Source organism: Talpa occidentalis, unplaced genomic scaffold (genome assembly GCF_014898055.3).
Source record: "Talpa occidentalis isolate TD23 unplaced genomic scaffold, MPIMG_talOcc4v2.1 talOcc4.6, whole genome shotgun sequence".
NCBI lineage: Eukaryota > Metazoa > Chordata > Mammalia > Eulipotyphla > Talpidae > Talpa > Talpa occidentalis.
This window is the reverse complement of record NW_023604972.1, coordinates 136098291-136121247: the sequence shown is the minus strand read 5'-3', so window position 1 is coordinate 136121247 and position 22957 is coordinate 136098291. Positions and strand designations below refer to the sequence as shown.

Sequence of the window (22957 nt, the reverse complement as noted above, 5' to 3'; positions counted from 1 at the left end):
GCTGCTCCCCTCAGCAGTGTACTTCGGTCCTTCTGCCTGCTCTGCTCCCCGCTCTGGCTCTGGTGAATTCTCTCACCGTCCCACGCTTCTGACTGTACCCAGTGCATGTATAAATAAATAAATAAAATAAAATAAATCTTTAAAAAAAAATACCAATTTAGAGAGTGCATATTATCATGCAGTTAGAGTCCCATCAGTGATCTTGACACTGCAATTCTGCTTCCAGATGACATGAACTGGAATGCTCTGGAGTGGGACCGGGCTGCAGAGGAGCTTACATGGGAAAGAGTGAGTAGCTCTTTATCGAGTATCACACAGTTTTAACCCTATTGTATGTTTTGAAGTTGTGCATATTTAGATGTTGTGCTCATTTTTTTAGTTATGGTTGATGAAAACAAAATTACTGACACTTTAATTTCTAGAGAACATTAGTGATATATTTTTGTGGTGAAAATACTATTACAGCAATTCATTGTTGACCTTTTTTCTATATTTTGGTCTCTATTGCAAACCTTGCTCTACTTGGAATGTTTCACTTGAAATCTTGGACTTTGGAAAATTAAGTAACAATTTAAAATATTCTGATGCTTCAGTTGACAAAAGAATACAGCTGTTTCATAAAATGTTGACTGGCTCCATACCCAATGTTAGAAACCCCGGATAGAATTTTTTTTTGATTTTGTGATTATATGACTTAAAATAAGCGGAGACCCAAAATATAAAGTTTTAATAAACAGACTTTTTTTTATTCTCTGTGAATGACAGGCCATATTGGGAAGTAGTAGATAAGGATCATATTTAAAGATAATTGAAAGCAGCCTGAGCCCTTTTAATAAATAGAAATTTCTATTGCATCTTGAAATAATGTATGTTATTGTTTATTTTAGATGCTAGGACTTGATGGATCACTAGTTTTTCTAGTAAGTAAAGCTAATATTTTTCATAATGGAATTGTGACTTAAGTATTCATCTCAGTGATTCAATAATATCAAATTTACAAAATGTGCAGACTTTTTATACTACAGGTCATTGATTTTTGATTACTTGATATGTTGGCAATTACTTGATGTGTGTCAAAAATATTGCCAAAGCATAAAGGCAATATTATTTTAAAAGGAAACTATTTAATACTGGTTTTCTGAACAGGAAACAAAGTAGAAAACAAGTGGTAATTAAGAACTTGATCTTTTAAAGCCCCCCCCCTTGCAATTGTTCCAGGCCTAGCCGGTAAACGGGGCAGCTCTGTGCACATTGTGCTGAGGGCCGGGTCCCTGTATCCCCGTGTGTTGAGCCCCCTCTAGCTTTACCTCACTCGTGAAGAGCATGATTCTAAGGTGAGGAACAATTCTTTAAGGGAGAAATGATGTTCTTTGAAGGTTCTGTGATACAAAAATCACTTGCTGGGGGAATTTTCAAAAGTTTAGACTATGAGAATAGCTGGTAGCAACAAGAGAAAACCTTTGCTTGACTAAAGCAATAAGAGGAAGCCCAGAGGAAGGGTGGGTTTGAGGGTTGCTTGATCCAGAGGCCCAACAGTGTTATCAGAGACCCAGATAATTTCCATCTCCTCTGCTGTCTGCAGCGTTGATGTCCTCCGCAGGCTGCTGGGTGGGTGCTGGGTGGCAGGGGACAGGATAGGAAGTTGAGGTTAGTAGTATGAAGACCTCGAGAAGTACATCTGATGGTTACTAATTGGAGGTTAGTGAGGCTGTGATGTTCATGAGTGCCTACTCAATGTTTGGTTTCTGTCTCTCTGGAAGCTAAGATTGGCTGTATACTTACCTCACTGACCTTGTTAGGCCCTGGTGCAGGAGGAGCAGGTTGCTGAGGCAGAGGTGTTTTCGCAACCCTGTTCTGATTATTGGGGAAATGTTCACAGGATGTCTTCATTCCCCAGTGAAAAATACGTAGTATCTATCACAACAGCTGTTATAATAGTTCCTGGGAAATTCAGAGATGAGGGACACAGTCTGTGTTCTCAGAGATGCTTTATAGTTTAGTAGAGAGAAGCAAACATGTAAGTAAGGAGCTTTGGAGATACTGTGTGTTAAAGACGCATGAGAAAACATGTGCATCATACGCGGAGACACAAGCTGAGAGGGCTTGGTCAGGTATTTCTTAGTGGGATGGAGTGAGGAGTTGGCAGCAGGGAATTTTCAGAGATGGTGACTTAGAGGTTCAGGCGCAAAAGCTATTGGGTTAAGGACAATTTGGGTGTCCTTCAGGACAGAAGCTGAAAAAATTCAAATGGTGACAGCCAGCCTGTTGAGCAGGAGTGTAGCAGCTGTCTCTAGGGCGAACAAGGTAACCTGCTTGCCAGTTGGGTTTGTGGCAGATCAGGGGACCTGGTGAGAGGAGTCTTTCTCAAGAGACAGTGGGGGAGGGTCATAGGTCTGGACGAGGCAGTGTCCGCGTGGAGCCAAGTGTGTGAGGCAGTGAGTGTCAGCGTGGGGCAAAGTGTGTGGCATGGTGGGCGGAGTGGGTGGCGCTCACATGGGAGGGCTCACAGGATTGCGGACATCGGTGACCTGACGAGCATGCGGATGGGGACACGGACGCCATGGGGCAGAGGGGGGCAGAGGGGGCCAGAGAAGGTCAGTGACCTTGCAGAAGCCCGAGAGCAGCGTGGACTGTGAAGGAGTCACAGCTGACAAAAATGCATTGAGAATCTTTGTGGTTTTAAAATTTTTCTTCATTTGGAATTTTTAATTACTATTTGACTTCAATGAAATCTGGCAATTATGAAAATTTGTATAGTTTAATTCCTGAAAAGGAGATGCTTATGGGTTGATTTCTTTTTCTACATGTAACAGATAGGAACTTTGAGTTTTGGCTTTACGAACTACCTAATGAAAAATGGAAAGCTGTACATCATTTCTAGAATGAAATTTCAAGATGAAAGAGGGAAATTGAGTCTCCTAACTAGTGAAGTGGAATAGTCCTGTTGAACATCAAGTAGGAATTGAATGTGATTCATTAATGCTCTTTTCCTTTAGGAACATGTCTTCTGGGTGGTGTCTTTAAACACGCTGTTCATTCTTGTTTTTGGTAAGTGGTATTTGTGCTGTCATTTATGCTATGGGTAGGAGTTCAGATATCTGAGACGCTTGTTGGAGGTTTTGCTTTGCTTTTATACATAGGAACATATGAGGCAGTTTTAGATAGTAATCCTCTATAGGAAGGCCCCTGTTAAATAATTTTACTAAGCAACTTTAACTACCTCTCTGCTTCTGTAGGACATTTCCATCTTTTTGGAAGCTGATTTTTATGGACTTGGGAATATGCAGTGCCCCATTTCTTGAATTTTGTGCTGATTCTCTGTGTATTTCTCCCTTTGTCAAAAGATCTTGTTTCCACCTGTGAATAGCCTGACCAAGGCCTTGCCAGTGACCCTGGTCTGAAAACTGTAACCAAAGGTGGAAAATACGCCTGAAGAAAGACAGTGAACTTTCCCCAAGTGTAAATTCCCCTTGGAATCAGTCATATGTAGCCACTTCCAAACACTTTGCAGCAAGGGTTCTGTGACAACACACAAGAATCCCTCTCATTGGGAGTAATTAGGGAAGGAAAGGCAGGGTTGAAGAGACGGCAGTTGATAGATTTTTCTTTGGAAACGATAAGTCAGTTGAGTCACGTAAACCAAGGCCTTAGAACTCAGTTTCTGCGTCTCTGCAGGGAGAGAAGGCCGGGTCCCAGAGAGTGGGTTATTGTTAGGCCGTGATGTGATTTGTGTCTCAGAGAGATGCCTCTGGCTGCACACCTCTGTGGGGCTGGTCTTTGAGAAATTCCTTCCTTTAGTGCATGAGTCCCCTTAGCTCTATGGAGCAGAAGAGTAAGAACTACCAAAGTTTCTTCTACTGAATTCCAAGTTATTCTCTGTGTTGGGGCCACATGGTGATCCAGAGAACAGTTGTTTTCAACTGAAACCATGTGTTCAAAAGACACTGAATATGTAGATAGAGGAGGTGACAGGAAGGTAATTTTTGAATATTATTTGTAGAAGATGGAAGAAATGTATTGGTATCTTGTTGAAGGAAAATATTTTTTTAAAGTTTCATTGTTTATTTTTCAGTAGATACTTAAGTTTGTGCAAGTAAGAGGAAGCTCATCCTTTGTGGTGTCCTTGCATGTGGGAGTAAATATGTATCTGCAGATTACTCTGTGTTTATTTTCCATCATGTAAAATAATTGAGTGTGGAAGTCTCTTGATCTTGACCAGGTTTTCGTCAGAGAAAAATTGATCTGTAGAATTTAGTGTCTGTTCTTACAAGAACAGTTTTATGCAGAATTAATGTTTGGAGGAACAAGTGACTTATGAGATTCATTTTATGGAAATAAGAGCTCGCTTACATAAATCAAATCTCAGCCAAGTAAATTTTTTTTCCTAATCAAACTTCCTAAGCTTATACCATGAAAACAGTTTTGTTGTAGTAAATTTATGTACATTATACTTAGGATTTTTTGAAATGAACAAGTCTTGTTTTGAGGGCTACCCTTTTCTTTTGGGGTGAGTACGGTCTTCGGGAGTAAGCACACCAGTGTTCTTTCCCGTTTGGGACACTGCATTTTCCACTGGCCTTGCTTGAATTTTGTTGGTGGTTTACTTTGCAGAATCATAGCCTTTACAAGGCTAAAGTCTCCCAGTAGAAGGGAGTGATCCTGAGAAACTGACTAAATTTCTGGATACCTATCTAGTAATTGCTGGTTAATGGGGTGGAAATTGATCATTACGGTTGGTGCTTCAGGTGAATACATGCATGTAAAGAGTGGAAACTTGAAAGGTCGATTTTCCCAGGGACCTTCTCGAGTCCACCTCAGAGTTGGGCGTGAGAGCAGAATATGAAAAGTTCTACATAGTTTTTTACTTTAAAAATTTCTTGTCTTACAATATACACAGTATGTAAAATAATACATGTGTATAGCTTGTAAATAAGTGTAAGTATATTGGGAGTACCTCTTCAAAAAAATTTCTACCCTTGGGATACTTGACCAGCATGATTTAAAAGCATTATTAATTGAGTCCCCTTTGCCTCCTTCCTTAATAATCTATGCCGTACAATTATTTTTGCCATTGAGATAATTAAATTTTATTATTATGACCAAATGAAAATTTTATTAACATGGCAAGAAAACCTTGAGGAGGGGCCTCCCTGGTGGCGCAGTGGGTTGGGCACAGTGCAGTGATGCTGTCCATAGCCTCTGCAGCACGGGTTCGATCCCAGCCGGCCATGGAGATGCCCATATGGTGCGGCAGACCTCTCCTGTCTCCCTGCTGCTCCCCTCAGCAGTGTACTTCGGTCAGTCTGCCTGTTCTGCTCCCCGCTCTGTCTCTGGTGAATCCTTTCACCCTCCCGTGCCTCTGGCCTGTACCCCAGCTCTTGTATAAATAAATAAATCATTTAAAAAAAAAAAAAAAACAACCCTTGAGGAAAAGACTATAAAAAGACTGAAAATTTTTAAGATTTTTTTTCTTGTTCAACCATAATTTACAAAATTAGCAGAATTTAATATTTGCAAATAATCCATCTTGTTAAAAGTCTGAGATTGTCCCTTTAATGTCATTGATTGTGTAGTTGGAGTGAATGAAAATCCAAATAGGGCCCACAATGGTTTTGGTTGTGCAGTCCTAAGTTCCTTTCCATCTCGAGTGCTTCTCTCTGCCCCTTCTGCCCCTGCTAGTGTTGACACTGACTTGAGACCTCAGTGGCAGTCCTGAGAGCTTGTGCTCTGCGTAGGTCCACTGCTTCCTGATGAAGCCTGCTCCTGTTTTCTTTACACTGGAAGTTAAGTCTCAGGGCCGGGTTAGATCCAGGCCAGTATGTTTAGGGCACATTTGTCTGTTAGTGCCACACGTCAGGAGGTAGATGATGTCTGGCTGGTTATCCTGCTTTGTCAGTGTAGCATCCACCTGGTGAATTTTAAATTATCCCTTGATGTTCCCTGCTTAGCATTACAAAATGATGGTTTTTGTATTCTCTCATTTTTAACACTTACTGACTGGTTTTTCTATAAACAACTACTTACTCTTACCAGCTAGAATTTTTTAGTTAACCTGAACTTGTTTGTTCAGAAGCAGCAGGACAGATATACAGATTTTTTTTTCCTTAACAGTTTTTAGGGTGAGGAATTGATGCTAACTACTTCCATTGTTGTTGAAAATGTTTTCTGTTATGTTGTGTTTTTGCTGTTAATAGTTCTTGTTTTGGGTGTTCTGCTGTCCTGCTTCTTGAGTTTTATGAACTGGATTTGTCAGTATTCACGTGTTCCCATCAGTCTGGATCATTGTTCCTTTTGATGCTTGTGCCAGCCTCTCTCGGGCCTGTGGCTCGCTCTTAACAATGGTGCCTGTGTCCTTTTGCCCTAAGCCCTAGTAAACCTTGATTATAGAGACGGTCACAGGAAATACGTTTTTGGTCTTAGTTCCGGAGAATTCCATTTCTTCAAGAAACCTTAGTTCCTTTTAGTGGGGGGGGTTGTATTTGGAGTGTTCATTGTTTTTATTTTGAAGTTTCACTGAGTTTTTTTCCTCCCTCTTTTTAGCATTTTGCCCTTACCACATCGGTCATTTCTCCCTTGTTGGTTTGGGATTTGAAGAACATGTGAGTATATCATTTTATAAACTTACTTTCATTAATTACCTCCAAATTTGATAATTCTTGAGTCACTAATAATGTACAGCCCTAACTTCATTTCTCATCCTGTCTTATGCAAAGGGGTAGTTTAGCCAACACAGGCCTTGTTCTTTTAACATTAACCACTGGCTCAAGACACAGTCGGCCATGTTGCCAGCCAAGGAGTTGTGCTCTGAAGTCCCTTGATGCACTTCTCTCCTCTTGGGCAGACCCAAAGCATAGTAAGGAAAACTTTCCTGCCGGCTGATTTTTGGTGTGACACCTTGTGTGTTCCTTCTCTCCTTTCCCATAGATATGATGAATTTTAAAAACTAACAAACTTAATTTGTTAAATTAAAAAGGGCTAGTTTGGGGCCTCCCCTGGTGGCGCAGGTGGTTGAGCACAGCACTGTGAAGCTGTCCACAGCCTCTGCAGTGCCAGTTCGATCCCGGCTGGCCAGCGAGGGTCCCACATGGCGCGCAGACCTCTCCTGCCGCCCGCTGCTCCCCTCAGCAGTGTACTTCGGTCAGTCTGCCTGTTCTGCTCCCCGCTCTGTCTCTGGTGAATCCTCTCACCCTCCTGCGCATCTGGTCTGTATAAATAAATAAATAAATAAATCTTTAAAAAAGGGGGCTAGTTTGTCTTGAAATGATGGGCTATACAATTTGTTTCGATTTTGACATTTTACCATTGTTTTTCAGAGGTAGGTAAATAGTTGGATGAAAAGTGCTATTTGGGAGATTAGAAGTACTCAGTCATGTAAGGGGAGAGCTGGCTTTCTGAACCACACTGTGCTGCTCATGCATGTGACTCTGGAGAGCTCTCACTCTTGGTGGCCTAAGAGGACAGAGGTGACATGCTATGGCATTTAATACAGCTCTCTGAACCCTGTTAGTTGAAAGCAAGAACTCAAAGTATTCAGATAAATGCTTTGATGTGGTTTGAATCTAAGCTGTTGCCACTTGATGTCTGAAAATCAGGAATGAAAAAGAGGAACAGTCTTAGTCATTATCAGACTTAATTTCTATTGGTTGAGAATGGGGCAGATGTGGAAAGCCCGGGCAGCTTGCATGGTCACTTCGTGGTGGCAGCTTGCTGGTAGGATATGCTGCAGGTGTCCCCGGGCAATCACTGCTCTCGGTGCTCAGCTTTGGCAAGTCATCTCAGAGCGGACTGAGTGCAGCTACTGGATCGTGACCTTTTCCTTAGCTTGTAAAATTTGATTCACTCCACTTTTACTTTGCTTGAGTAAAGTGACATTCTTGAATTTTTCCTCATCCTTTTGTAATAGAGGTCAGTGGAAGAGTCTGGTTTGCAGAGATGTCACCAGAAGGGGATTTTGCAATTGTTTCTGTTATACATTGATTGCCCTGATGGTTTACTTTTGGTCTTCTTGGATTGTTTAGTACATTGTTAAACTGGGGTATAGGCTATGTGGTAAAATTACAGTTTTTTATATTTTTTGAAGGTTTATTTTTGTTTATGCGTACAAGAACTGGGGTGTAGGCCAGAGATGGGGGTGTGACAAGATTCACCTGAGACATAGTGGGGAGCAGAACAGAAAGATCTACTGAAATACACTGCTGAGGGGAGCAGCGGGCAAGACAGGAGAGGTTTGCTGCGCCATGTGGGTCAGCTCCCTGGCTGGGATTAAACTCAGACTTCAGTGGCTGGCAGTAGCTTGATAGTACTGAGACTTTAACTCCTGCACCACCAAGGGAGGCCAAAGTTTTAAAATTTCTTTTCTTTTTTCTAGGTCCAAGCATCTCATTTTGAAGGCCTAATCACGACCATAGTTGGGTATATACTTTTAGCAATAACACTGATAATCTGTCATGTATCCTTTAATGAACCTACTTGGGAGAACAGTAATATTATTTATACCAACCAGCAATTGTTCCTGTTAATACATGTCCTCTTTCCCTATTTCCCCCATTCCTCTCCCTGTGTCCTCTTAGTGTAAGTTGTAGGTATTTGTAGTAAAGATGAGGCAGACAAAATATGAAATAAGTTAATTGTGTCTGTCAAATACTAATGTTGCTTAAATGGTTGGCTGTTTTACCGTGCTGTTATATGCGCCATTTTCCTTGACTAGATGCTGTAGGGCTTGGCAACTCTTGTGAAATTTCACAGGTCCCGTCGCTTGCTGGGCGTCTGCTATATAGTTGTTAAGGTAATTCCTGTTGTAAGTTAAAACTGGCAGTGATATTCTCCCCACTTGGGTGATACTGACAGCCTTTGTTTCTACTTCAGGTCTCTTTGTTAGTGGTGGTAGAAATCGGAGTGTTCCCGCTCATTTGTGGCTGGTGGCTGGATATCTGTTCCTTGGTGAGTTGTTTATTCATTATCATACAGTCTCATAGTTTAAAGGCTTCAAAAAAAAAAAAAAGGATTTAGGATTGTTTCCTTTTGAAGGAAAGTCAGTATTTGATAATTTTTACTTCTGTTAATATATCATTGTGGAGACTTAATGTTGCTGATTTCTGAGTAACTGATTTTTGTGAGGTTTGTGTAAATTTTTGATGTCAGTATTTTGACTAGAACTTTTCTAAAATCAGTGGAGATTGATTTTTTTTTTTTTGACTTATTAAGCTCTTCTAAATTTTACAGTGTGCCAAAACATTATATGCATAAAGAGAACAACCTGATAAGAATATCTTTGTAGTAGTAAATTTAGCCTTAACTGTTTAAATAAGATTCCTGTCTTGGTTATAGTTTTAAATGGCTGTCAGTGATCATCAGTTTTTGGCTTTTCAGAAATAATTTATATGTGGAAAAAGCTGCCATTCCTTCTGACATAACATGTTCTCACATGCCTTACTATTAAAACTCGTCATTAATGCAGTTGTATAGCCAAGGAAAGAAGGGATTATGTTAACAAAAAAGGTCTCTTTTAACAGTACCAGTAAAGTTTTATTCACCAAATGGTTTATCAGTTTTGCCTCTTCAATTTAAAATCTTTAAAGTATCATGTACATCTTTGAACTAGCATCCAGCTTTATATCACTGTGTTTCTGTGACACCATGAAATGGTACTAAGACAGCTGTCGTCTTTGCCCGCTGCCACCTGTGTGTGGGCTGCCGATTCAGTTCCTGGGCGACGGAGATGCTCATTTGTCAGATGTAGGCGGTGCACGGCTCTCACCTGCCCTCTTTCGGTTTAGGAAATGTTCGATGCAACTCTGAAAGACCGAGAACTGAGCTTCCAGTCAGCTCCGGGGACGACCATGTTTCTGCACTGGCTGGTGGGAATGGTCTATGTCTTCTACTTTGCCTCCTTCATTCTGTTACTGAGAGAGGTGAGTTCTTCAGGGACAAGCTGATGGCACGCCTTTATGAAGAGGACTTAAGCACAGTCATGCCTCAGAGTCCGTGGCAGTTTTCTAACCAAATCATTTTTTTCTATTTTCTTCTAAGAGGGAATAACTGATAGATAAATTTGACTTAATTGCTTTAAACTTTTTCCAGTAATTTGAATGAAAAATTGACAAGTTTCAATATTTCTGTAATCACTTAAGAGCTTGAAAGATGAGTAGATTAAAGAGGAAAGTGTAAGTACTTGCTTTACTTGGTATGTACTATTATCATTTCTTAATATGAACTCTTGGAATTTTGTGTTTTATGAACCTGTGTTGGATTCATTGCATAGGAAGTGCGATGCTGGAAATAGCCAAAGGCAAACATGTGAAATGGTCTTGAAGCAGGCACCTTAAATACGGAGTTAAGTGAGAGTCTGTTATGACTCCAGTTCACTAGTCCTGCTTTCAGAATATGGTCCTTACTGATTGGAAGACAGTGAAAGTGAGTTAGCATTGGATTAGTGTACAGCTCATGCTCAGTCTTTCTGGTGCAGTAAGTACAAAACGAGGTAATTCTGATAACTGTACTCGCTGCTGTGCATTCTTCCCCCAAATAGTAACTACACGAGGAACAGAGACATTAGCCCCTTTCTCCATCATGCCTCCTGGGAAGCAGCATCGCCATTAAACCAGTAAGCTCACTCCATTGAGAGTGGTAATGGAGATGGGCAGGGCCAGAAGGGGTAGTCCAGCTAGTCCACTCTGAACAGAATACAGAAGTACAAAGGACTGTGCCCACATCCTTGGTGTGCGTTGCTCTGAGAGATTTCAGGAGTTGAGGAGAGGGCTGGAACCAAAATGTTTTCCACAGTCATGTAGAGTAAGTTCAATAAATTCTATTTGCAAATAAAGCCTTGTAATCTTTTTGTTTTTTAAAGATCTTTTTTTAAAAGATTTATTTATTTATACAAGCACTGGGTATAGTCAAAAGCGCAGGAGGGTGAGAGAATTCACCAGAGCCAGAGTGGGGAACAGAACAGGCAGACCTGACGAAATACACTGCTGAGGGGAGCAGCGGGTGTGGCAGGAGAGATCTGCGCGCCACGTGGGACCCTCGCCCGGCGGCCGGGGATTGAACCAGTGCTGCAGAGGCTGTGGGCAGCTTCGCAGCCCAACACTCAACCGCTACGCCACCAGGGGAGGCCCGTAATCTTTTTTTTAAACAAATTTGAAATTAAAAGCAAGTGCAGTATGTGTTTTTAAAAATTATAATCAGTTACTTCTACATTACAGTAAGTGACAGTGCTTTTAGTGAAAAGGGGTCTGCGCGCCATGTGAGACCCTTCTCCGGTGGCCGGGGAGCAGCCAGGGATCGAACCGGCACTGCAGAGGCTGCGGGCAGCTTTGCAACCCAGCGCTCAACCGCTGCGCCACTGGGGAGGTCCAGATTAGGACTTTTATAAAGTGCTCCTGTCCCCCTCACCGGAGGACACCAGAATGAAGATCTAGATTTCTTGACAAATTGTACTTAGTAGTTTTTTTTTTAATTGAATGATTAAAAGCATCAAAGGATATCAAACACAGGATCGTTTTCATAAAGATTTTGATTTAGGAATATCTTTTTCTAGGAAAGCCTTATGAATTTTCTGGGGTCCATGTTATAGGAGACAAAAATTACGTGTGTGTATATATATGTATTTAGATTTATTTATTTATTTATACAAGCACTGGGTACAGTCAGAAGTGCAGGAGGATAAGAAAATTCACCAGAGCCAGAGCGAGAGCAGAACAGGCAGACTGATGAAGTACACTGATGAGGGGAGCAGCAGGCGCAGCAGGAGAGGTCTGCGCGCCATGTGGGACACCCTCACCGGCGGCCGGGGATCGAACCGGTGCTGCAGAGGCTGCGGGCAGCTTTGCAGCCCAGCGCTCAACCGCTGCGCCACCGGGGAGGCCATATATGTATATATGTATATATATGTATATATTTTTAAAGACTCATTTATTTATGCATACAAGAACTGGGGTGTAGGCCGGAGGTGCGGGGGCTTGAGAGACTCACCTGAGACAGAGTGGGGAACAGAACAAGCGTACCAACTGAATTGAAACACACTGCTGAGGGGAGCAGCAGGCTAGCCAGGAGAGGTCTGCTGTGCCAATGGGTATCTCCCTGGATGGGCATCGAACTTGTGCTGCAGAGGCTGCGGATAGCTTAATAGGTTGTATCTCAACCCCTTGCGCCACCAGGGAGACCCGAGACCAAAATAATATTAAGAGCTTTTTTAAGTGAATATTCCTGACCTGTGCAGATCATAACAACATTGGTGCATATTTGTAGACCTTAAAATATATTTGCAGGTACTTCGACCTGGTGTCCTGTGGTTTCTAAGGAATTTGAATGATCCGGATTTTAATCCAGTACAAGAAATGATCCACTTGCCCATTTATAGGCATCTCCGAAGATTTATTTTGTCAGTGGTAAGCCTACCTTTTTATTGTTTTTGAAGTAAGGTCAGCTACCCTTTAGTTTTTTTTTTTGCCTTTTGTTGTTGGGGGATTGGTAGATTGAATAGTTGATGTTTGATCCCAGCCTGTGCAACTTGGTTGTCAAGTTTTATTGGTTATTTTTGATAAAATGCTTTTAAAATAGATAATACAACAGAAATACCCTCTAGTTTTTGTAGTGTGATTGATTGCCAAACTGTGAGTTTCTGAATTACATTTAATTTATAGAGAAGCAATGGAGACTTGTTAATAGCTTTTAAAACTCTCAACAGAAGTATCTCTAAGTTTCTTCCCTGCCTGGAAGAAGAAATTACCTGGTTAAATTTTAAGTTTTTCCACAGTAGGAGTCCAAGAGCAGCACTGTGTCCTTTGGAAACTGCAGTGGCCATTCCTGTGTGTTTTTTTTGTTTTTTTTTTTTTTAAAGATTTATTTATTTATTTATACAAGAACCGGGGCACAGGCCGATGGGTGAGAGGATTCACCAGAGACAGAGCGGGGAACAGAACAGGCAGAATGACCGAAACACACTGCTGAGGGGAGTAGCAGGCGAGACAGGAGAGGTCTGCCACGCCATGTGGGAATCTCTCTGGCTGGTCGGGATCGAACCCGCACTGCAGAGGCTGCTGCAGACAGCTTCACAGTATGGTGCTCAACCGCGTGTGCCACAGGGGAGGCCCTGCAGTGGCCATTCTTATGGAATGCCTGTGGTTATGGGTGTTTTGTTAAGTTGCAGATGATTCGGAGCCTTCCTTGTGAGCTCTAGCTCTCTTCTCCCATAACATGGGGTGGCTATTTTTTGGTGTCTCCTTTTTGAGCCCTGTGTCCTAGAGAGAAGGGAGCAGCAGCCTAGACATTTGCTGTTGACACAGAGCACCCAAGTGGGGCATGTCATGTGAGGATGCTTGGGCCCTGGGTGTGTAGACGTCTCGTGGGAGCCGAGCACAGAGATGACGGGCCCTTCTCTCGCTGCAGATTGTCTTTGGCTCCATTGTCCTCCTGATGCTTTGGCTTCCCATACGTATAATCAAGAGTCTGCTGCCGCACTTTCTTCCGTACAATGTAATGCTCTACAGGTAAGTGTTTAGAATTCAGAAGCTTTACTCAGTCCCTCTGTTTAGGGATTGGGTCGAGTTCACACCTTTACAGTACTCACTTCTCGGAGATATTTGGAATCATCTGGTAGTTAAGTTTTGCCTTGTTCCCGGGTCACGTCAGTGTGTGTTTAGTATAGCGTTTCCTGGAGGCGGATTAACCTGTAGATGGAGTGTGCCTCTGCTTGGCATTGACATGTCTACACACCTCGTGAGAGCGTGTTAGTAGGGTCCTCTTCAGACGAGGAGCACATTGTAAGGAATGGAGCCATAGTTGCACATTTAATTTTGGGTTAACAAAGGATTCAGAGCTGAATGTTGGAAATCTCTTTGGACTGAAACATCCAAGTCACCTGGAAAGCTAATTTTTAACCACTCCTCCTGTGTTCCCTCCAGGGGCTACACTATGGCTCCTGAGCCAGAGGCCTGCCAGGCAAATTGAATTTCTTCCTCAAATATACTTGAAATTAGTGTTTAAATCTTTTTTTTTTTTTTTTTAAGTATTCATGCATAGAACTGGGGTACAGGCCAGAGTTGTGGGGGTGAGAGGATTCACCAGAGGCAGAGTGGGGAGCAAAACAGGCAGATCGACTGAAATACACTGCTGAGGGGAGCAGCGGGGGAGACAGGAGAGGTCTGCTGTGCCATGTGGGTCAGCTCCCTGGCTGGGGATTGAACTCATGCTGCAGAGGCTGCGGACAGCTTCATAGGTTTTGTTTTAACCCCTTGCACCACCAGGGAGGCCCTGTTTAAGTCTTGTTAATGCTACTTCTTTAAAATTTTTTACCATCTTGATTTTTCACTACCTTTGTTAAGCTTTTCTCTTGTTCATTTGCATCCATCCTAACACCCCTGCCTCTTCCTCCACAGTCTACGTGGTACTGTCCGGTCACTTAGAATGACATACAACCTTGGCATAGTGCATGCTGCCGCCCCGGCATTTTATCCCAGCCTAGTCTGACTTGACTTCTACTCTCTAGCCATGATCCACCTCCACCGGGTCTCCCATTATGCCTGGCTGTTCTTTGTCTTGCCCTCTCTGTCTGGACTGACCAGTCCAGTGTTTGCCTGCCATGATTGTGCTCTTCCTTTCAAATCCAGATCAGGTTTTATTCATTTTGATTTTTCCCTAAGTGGAGGAAATCTTTACTTCCTCCTTAGGTGTTTGGCCTGGTCATACGGGGACCAGGAAGCATAGGTTCTGGCTGTCTTGTTGGAATAGGCCTGTTTTAGTAGTTATTTGTGCCTAGACGTGTTAGAAAACTTTGTGCTGTGTGGTAGTGTCTAGTCCATTCTTTCATCCAACAAAATTGCGGGGTTGTTAAAGGCTAGGTACTTTTCTGTGTATTAAGGACATAACCGTGAACAAAAAGAATAGAAAAATCTAGCCTTGTGGAGCTTACATTTCAGTGGGGGAGATAGCCAATGACATAGAGCACATAAATAGTATATTGGACCCTACATGCTATGGGGGTAAATGAAGCAAAGGAAGGAGAGGAGGGAGAGAGTAGCCAGGGTGGGGCCGTGATCTAGAAGTGACTGATGAGGCCAGTTGAGGAGCACTCTGAAGGGGTGATAAGGGAATGGTCAATGCTAGTTCCTAAAGGCAGTGGTGCTAAGGCCTGTTTGAGGAGCAGCAGGGTGGCTGGTGTGGCAGAATACAGGTAACAAAGCAAAGTGGTTAGCCATGAGGTTAGCGAGATCTTGGAAGTCAATTCTGGAGCACCTCAGCCATCCTAAGCACTTTGATTTTGACTTGAATGCTTTGTGGGGTTATCTGGGGAGTGTTGAGCAGAGGCGCGATCTGGCATAGATTTAGCCAGCATCACCCTTTTTGTGATGAGAAGACACCTTGTCAGGGTGGCCGGGTGGCCGGGGCCAGGAGAAAGAGACAGAAAGGATAATGCAGTGATCCTGATGTGGAGAGGAAGGGCAGTGACTGAGATAAGGAGGTAAGGGTTAGATTTAGGATCTTTTCAGCTTTTGCTCTGTAGGACCCTCTGGCTATTTGAAAGTGGGCTAGAAAAAAGGCAGTCATAGGTCAGAGTTCTATCCCAAGAACCTGGAAGGGTGGAGTGGCCATTTACTGAGGTGAGGACTGGAGGAGCAGGATTAAAAAGGAAGTATGGGGATTTGATGTTGAGCACGGCCAAGTTAAGATGTCTACATGAAGTGTCAAGTGGGCACTTTAGATAAGTAAATTTGGAGTTAGGGAAGATGTTAGAGTAATAAGTAGAAATTTACAAAAAGGTGAGTGTAGACCATTTGAGCGTTTACATTCACCTCAAGAGCATGTGGGGAGAGAGGAGAGAGGACAGATTGTGGGGCTCCAGTTGGGGAGAGAGGTCTCAGGCAGGTGTTCAGGAAAAGGTGTTTTAGGAGCAAGGAGCGACTAGTCACGTGACATTCAAATAACAAAGAGAAGGACAGTGCAGTTAGCAACCTGTGGGGAACTGTCTTGGTGCAGTGAGGGGAAAAGCCTTGCTGCTTCAAGGTACTGTGGAGAAGAGGTGCCAAAGATGTGAATTCACGTGACTCTTCAGGAGTTTTGCTGTCATCCATTAAATGTTTAATATGATGTGGTTCTGCAAAACAGAGTTCACATGGTGAGTGATGCTCTCTGTAATGTCTTAGTGATGCCCCCGTGAGCGAGCTGTCCCTTGAGCTGCTTCTGCTTCAGGTTGTCCTGCCGGCGCTACTTGAACAGGGCCACACACGGCAGTGGCTGAAGGGGCTGGTGCGAGCCTGGACGGTGACCGCTGGGTACTTGCTGTAAGTACAGGCAGGGCGCCGCCATGTCACTGTCACTGCCTTTCTGAAAAGTGTCGTGACCCACCCGAGAAAAATCACCTGTGCTAAGAGACAGTTTAGTGAGGTCCGCTGAAAGAGTAAGAAGGTAAATAATACTCTCAAAACTTTTAAACTTTCTAATCATTGTCCATCCTTTTATGGGGAATGCAGGCGTGTTTTATTCTCCTGGAGGCTTGCAGCTGTCCCAGATTTCTTCCCTTACACAGGGTAAAAATAGAATTGGTTTCAGTGCATTAAAAACAAACCAACTCCTCTTTACTCTAGATGTCTTCCTCTGGCCGGTGAGCTCTCCTCACATTGGGTTTCCCAGTCATGTAGTCAGTGGGTTGCGTTTGTATTATCGAACTTTGCCTTTTACAGGCACCTCCACAGGTTTTCCCTGCTTCGTTTAGACCAGGGTTGTCTCTTCTCATTGGTGTTACACTGTCATGTGACATTGAACTGGACAGTGTTACTCGAGGGCCTGTCGTGCTTATCTAAAAAAGTTACTTATCTAAAAGTTGAATTTTTATGATAAATTTTTTTTTAAGAAAATATGTGACATCATGCAGAGATCTTTATGTGAATTGTGACTTGCTTATATTTGATTAAATGCTTATCCTTGTTTGAAGCCCCTTGCCTTGCCTGAACCATGCCTGTCTTATTTTTGCCCTGACTGACTTGAGGCTCTAATGGGCAAACACCGCAGCCTTCTGATGAGAAGAAAAGAAGTTGCTTTTTTCCTTGAAGTTCATCACGTCAGAGTATCTGGCACATTGTACTTTCTTGTTTTCAGTTACTAATTTCCCAGGTACTGGCTGAAGAGAACGTGAAATAGATGGATTGTGGGTACTCTGCATGTTAGTGAGCAGTAAGGTTTAGTGTAAAGCACGCACAGCATCCAGACTGAATCAAGTGATGGAGCCGTGTGCACGTTCCACTTGTGCATTTTCTCCCCTGTGCGTAAGAACGTAAGTCTCGTGTCTGCTGTTGTACTGTAATCTGTAGTGAGAATTTTCACTGATGTAATTTTTACACAGGGATCTTCATTCCTATTTATTGGGAGACCAGGAAGAAAACGAGAACAGTGCAAACCAACAAGTTAACAATAACCAGCATGCTCGGAATAACAATGCTATTCCCGTGGTGGGGGAGGGCCTGCATGCAGCCCACCAAGCCATACTCCAGCAGGGAGGGCCTGTTGGCTTTCAGCCTTACCGCCGGCCTTTAAATTTCCCACTCAGGGTAGGTACTATACAAACTTAACCAAAAGTCGAGTTTTTTCACATTTATGTTGAGAAATGTGGTGCTGTTGTATTAGCAGGCAGTTCCCTCTGTCGATATGTCCCCCAGTCTCGTGACAAGCGCGTGTGTTGTAGTCTCTGTTACACGGCATAATATGTGTAAGTGTTCATAAGTTTATAAATTTGAGAGCTGGTTTATAGATTTGGGGTTCCATCTGCTGGTGCTCCTCACCGTTTGAAAGGAACAATTGAAAAGATTCTGGAGCAAATAAGAGGGTAACACTCTGATACACTGCAGCTGCTGTCAAGAGCTGCCATGGGCCGTCTCTGCCTTCCCCATTTCATCCTCATCCAGATACTGCAGGCTGTAGAAATAGTGATCTCACATTTATATCTGCCAGACTGAAGACCAGATTGGTTAAGGACATCTCTCTCCTAGCGAGACTTTTCTCTTAAACTGTACCAAAACTGTTCCTCCCAAGGGACCGGTGATTGTCGTGCTGTTTAACTCCAGCGACCTGGTCTTGGCCCTCACCTCATTTGCTATGTTAGTACAGTGTTCAGACATGATTCATCACTCCTTGGTCTGCAAAGCATATGTTTGGAAGGTGTTCAGGAATCTTCATGGTGGAGGTAGTGTCAGAACTAAGTCTTTTTTTTTTTTTTTTTTTTTTTTTGTGGGACCCTTGCCAGCGGCCGGGGAAGGAACCAGCGCTCAACCGCTGCGCCACCAGGGGAGGCCCAGAACTAAGTCTTTAAAGTTAGCAGGCTAGGCAGAGAGAAAATTGGGGAGGGCATTCCAGGCATGGGCCAGAACGAGCCACAGGGTAGACGTGGTGACCGGGAGCTGCAGGGAGTTGAACATACCTCAGGGTGTGCGCAGCGAGCAGTGGGAGGAGCCAGGAGAGATGAGGCTCATGGATCTGCAAAAGGCACTTTCTGGTCCAGGTTGGAGGCAGAGTCACAGACAGGTTTGTCACTAGTGGGTGTCTCAGGCAGTGGCAGCTGATAGTGCCTCAGAGCCTCCTCTTGGACTGGGAGGTCTGTCCTTTCCAGTTGAGTTCTGCCCGCTGGGCCTGGGGAGGCATGTGCCCGGTGTCAGGGACAGGGCTGTGGTGGTGACTGCCGGTCTCCCGCTGCTGCCGCCTCCCTCGGTATGCGCTTGTTATCTGCCCTGCCCAGCAGAGGAGCCACTCCTGCACGTGGCATTTTCTATTTAAATTTAATTAAAGTAATACAATTTATAAATTGTGATGGATGTGTTAATTACATCTCTGTGGTGACAATGTATGCATGTTATCACATCGTACACTCCAAATATGTTACAGTTCTGTCAGTTATGCCTCAGGAGGGCTGGCCATGAGAAGCTTTGCCTGTCACTTACAGGCACTTCACGCACGCACACGCACACACGTGTTCCCTTAAATGCTCTTTAAACTGCCATTACTCGACACACTGACCCCTGTCAAGTGCCTGGTGGCCACGTAACACCAGTGGCTCCTGTCAGGTGTTCAGGGTGGACGTTTCCGTCTCCACAGGAAGGTCTAATTGGACACACTGTTAGAGTGAGCTTGCCTTTTGTGAGAAGTTATTTCTGAGAATTTGATAAAATGAAAATTTTTAATTTCAGTTAATCTGGAAAATTTAAATTGATGGCTTTATTTTTATGCTTCTGATTTAAACATTTTTATTTGCTGATATATTTGATTATATGAAGATACTTATTTTCCTTTTGACACAAATTAAAGGTAATCTTATTTAAAATAAAATTTTCTTTCTGTGTGAAAGGCAGGAAACCTGGAAGTACAGATTCCAGGCAGTTAGTTGTCTTTCCTGGGGGGCAGTGCTGGCTCTGGGGGGCGGACAGACAGTGTTACTCTCGTGCGGCCCACTCAGGCTTTTACGTCTTGCCTTGCAGATCTTCCTGTTGATTGTCTTCATGTGCGTAACCTTACTGATCGCCAGCCTCATCTGCCTTACTCTGCCAGGTATGAGCCGATCCTCATTCTTAGCCAATGACAGCATGAAAAGAGGCTTCGTTTTAAAAGGGTGTTTTGCTGAGATGTGATATTTCCAAAAATACAGACTTGGAATAGTTTTCCCCTCATTTTTATGAACTCTGGAATCCATTTAGGGTTCTAGAGTAAAGCTGGGTGAAATCAAGATGTAATTTATGATTCATTTTTGCAAGTGAAGCACTGTGATCACTCAGTTTTCCTGGACCTTGTCTTACTAATATATGAAATTTTTTTTAAAAAAAGATTTATTTATTTATTTATACAAGCTCTGGGTACAGTCAGAAGCGCGGGAGGGTGAGAGAATTCACCAGAGCCAGAGCGGGGAGCAGAGCAGGCAGAAGGACCGAAGTACACTGCTGAGGGGAGCAGCAGGCAGCAGGAGAGGTCTGCGCGCCATGTGGGACCCTCCTCCGGTGGCCGGGAGCAGCCGGGGATCAAACCGGCACTGCAAAAGCTGTGGGCAGCTTCGCAACCCGGTGCTCAACCGCTGTGCCACCGGGGAGGCCCTATATATGAATTTTGACAATGTCATCTGTGTGATATAAGCCATTATTTCAAGCCAGTCTTTTGATATCAGTCATTTTTTTTTTAAAGATTTATTTATGCATACAAGAGCTGGGGTACAGGCCAGAGATGCAGGGGGTGAGAGGATTCACCAGAGACAGAGTGGGGAACAGAGGCAGACTAACAGCGGGCGAGACAGGAGAGGTCTGCCGCACCCTGGGGTTTCTCCCTGGCCACCTGGGGATCGAACTTGTGCTGCAGAGGCTGTGGATTGCTTCATAGTGCAGTGCTTGTTAACCCCTTGAGCCACCAGGAAGGCCCAATATCAGTCACATTTGCTCTCATGTAATTATCTTTCCCAGCCACTATATGATGTTCAGGAAGCCAGGTTATTTTCTTTTATCATTTGGTATTCACAAATGCTTATCTTTCAGTTTCAGCCAAACGTATTTTCATCTAACACATAAGAAGCTGTGCATTAAATATAGTAGTTTGTCCTTTTTCCCAGAGGCCCCTGGTGATGGGGTGAGGGAGAGCTTCAAAGCCAGTGATAGTGTGGCAGGCCTGCTTAGCCTCCCCGGTAGTGTTATTGCCAGCTAGAAAACTCTATACCACGCTGGTGTGCTAGCCACTTAAATAGTAGAAGGTGATTTATAGCTTTTATCAAACATAAATGTCTATTGAAGTAGTGGCTTGATCATAGTACTAATGCAGTATAATCTAATTTGTAAGTAAAAGTTATGCTAAATACTCAAGTTTCCTGGTGAGTGCTAAACCTGAGAAAAAGCAACTGGGAAATTTTATTTTGCATGAGGTTTCTAAATAATACACTTTTTTTAACCCAATGGAATTGTAATTTTATCTAAAATTAGTAAAAAAATTTTTTGTGTGTGTTTTGCAAAATGATCTTTGGCATTTAGAACTTTGCTATTAAGCTGTTTATTCCTTATAAACAGCTCTTGAAATGGCAATGTATAGTTAACCTTTGGGTGCAGGATAGTAAGCATATTGCTGAGGAAACTTAGTTGTTGGACTTTATGTAAGTGTGAAACTTAGTTTTACATTTGTGGCTTTTATAAAATGTTATTGTCATGCTTTTATCAAAGAAATATTTCTAAAAAGTTAGAAAAAGTCAGGCCTCCCCTGGTGGCACGGCAGTTGGGTGCTGGGCTGCGAGGCTGCCCACAGCCTCTGCAGTGCTGGCTTGATCCCCGGCCGCCAGTCAGGGTTCCCACATGGCGCGCAGACCTCTCCTGCCGTGCCCGCTGCAGTGTACTTTGTCAGTCTGCCTGTTCTGTTCCTCTCTCTGGCTCTGGTGAATTCTCTCACCCTCCCGCGTACCCAGTGCTGACTGTACCTAGTGCTTGTATAAATAAATAAATAAATCTTTAAAAAAAAAAAAAAAAGTTAGAAAAAGTCAACAAAAATTACTCGTTTCATTATTTGAATTGGGAAATAAAAGTCCTTACATTCCACTAAAGATTAACTGACCCACTGTCTGATGGGCACTGCACTTGTTGCATCACAGGTGCTCCCAGGGCGTGCGCGCATGTCCTTGGAGCTGCTTTCCTGCAGCTCCAGCCAGCTGATAATAAGTTACTACAAACTAAAAAAATAATCTGTCCTTTTAAAGACACTTTTGATAAGCAGTATGTGAAATGTGGGATAGAAGGTGGCCGATAAATATTTAAAAACAAGCAACCAGCAACAACAAAAACCTTCCACAATAAAAAATGCTTAAGTAGGTATATACATACCACCATAGACATTTCTACAGAATTATCAGTGATGATTTTTAGATCTTCAAATTAACATGCACAGGTGCTTATTTCATGTAACATATCCATGTGTTTGTCTGTAAGAATGAGTTAACTTTAATCCACACTATTTTGTGAAGTTGAAGGCAGCCCGTGATATCAGTTTTGGGCCTGATTTCCTTTGATGTTGGAGCCAGCACGGGTTGTGGTCAAGAGCATGAGCTCTGTCGCGTAGAAAAGAGTTCACTTTAGCCTCCACCCTGCGTGACTTTGCTTGCGCAAAGTGCTTTTCCTGACCCTTGGTTTCTCAGTCTTCCAAATGAAGGTGGTAGCTACATTGGGGGATTAATGTGATCATGTGTGGAATGTGCTTAGCACAGCACTAGGTCCTTTGAGGTGTCCAGAAATTATAGCTTCATTATGCTGTTAAGGAGAAACCAATCCATTGATACTGGAGATTGGGCTTTTGCTGGTGTCGTCTAGCCTCTCTAGAAGTGACCATGTAAAGAACACTCACTACGCAAATGATCACGCCTGAGAGGAGTCGATGGGACATTGTTGAGCCCATTGGTAAGGCTTCCGTGGGGAGCAGTCCCTTAGACGACCCTCAGCCTGTGTCCAAGCTCTTTGTGTAACTTAGTCTTAACTTTTGTCCCTAAGAAAAATACCATGTTATTCTTTGATCATTGTGCTTTCAAATGTTCCTGCCTTACTACTTACTAAAATAAACCAAGTATTCTGTCTTGATGAGTGAGCCAGGTAGAAGAAAGTCTAAATTATTGTAATGTTCTTAAAAAGCACAAATAATAAACATAAATCCTCATTTTTGTCCTATTATGTACATAATGATTTGAATTGGTGATAAAAACAATGAGACCAACAACCCCGCATGCATTTTCAGTCCCCAAAGAAACAGATAATTGACTTGCCATTTCAGGAGCACCTCTCCCCAGGGACTTCTGTGTGTTGGTTGTCTTCATCAAATGGAGTTTGTGGTTTGGTTTTTTTTTTTTAAAAACATAAACACTGATATATAGTAAATGTGATGTCTTTTTACCAATATGAAAATACTAATAGAACGTTAACCTCAAGATTATAGTTCTTTCTGTATAGCCATGTGTCTCATTTATCAGCCT

General features: G+C 43.0%; 1 protein-coding gene and 1 long non-coding RNA gene across 5 annotated transcripts in view; one reads left to right on the top strand and one right to left on the bottom strand.

Annotated features, from left to right (window-relative positions):
- LOC119260525 (uncharacterized) overlaps positions 1–22957 on the bottom strand; it is a 44293-nt gene that overhangs the window by 6095 nt on the left and 15241 nt on the right. The window lies entirely within an intron of this gene.
- The window catches only part of MARCHF6 (membrane associated ring-CH-type finger 6), a 62175-nt gene that overhangs the window by 30601 nt on the left and 8617 nt on the right, over positions 1–22957 (top strand). For both annotated transcript variants that reach the window (XM_037529476.2, XM_037529475.2), the window contains exons 8-20: positions 227–288; positions 888–920; positions 2997–3048; positions 6541–6599; positions 8369–8449; positions 8717–8785; positions 8866–8940; positions 9777–9911; positions 12270–12389; positions 13390–13490; positions 16143–16280; positions 17339–17543; positions 19461–19530. In XM_037529476.2, the coding sequence (XP_037385373.1) occupies positions 227–288; positions 888–920; positions 2997–3048; positions 6541–6599; positions 8369–8449; positions 8717–8785; positions 8866–8940; positions 9777–9911; positions 12270–12389; positions 13390–13490; positions 16143–16280; positions 17339–17543; positions 19461–19530 (1200 nt within the window). The remainder of the gene's footprint in view (positions 1–226; positions 289–887; positions 921–2996; positions 3049–6540; positions 6600–8368; positions 8450–8716; positions 8786–8865; positions 8941–9776; positions 9912–12269; positions 12390–13389; positions 13491–16142; positions 16281–17338; positions 17544–19460; positions 19531–22957) is intronic.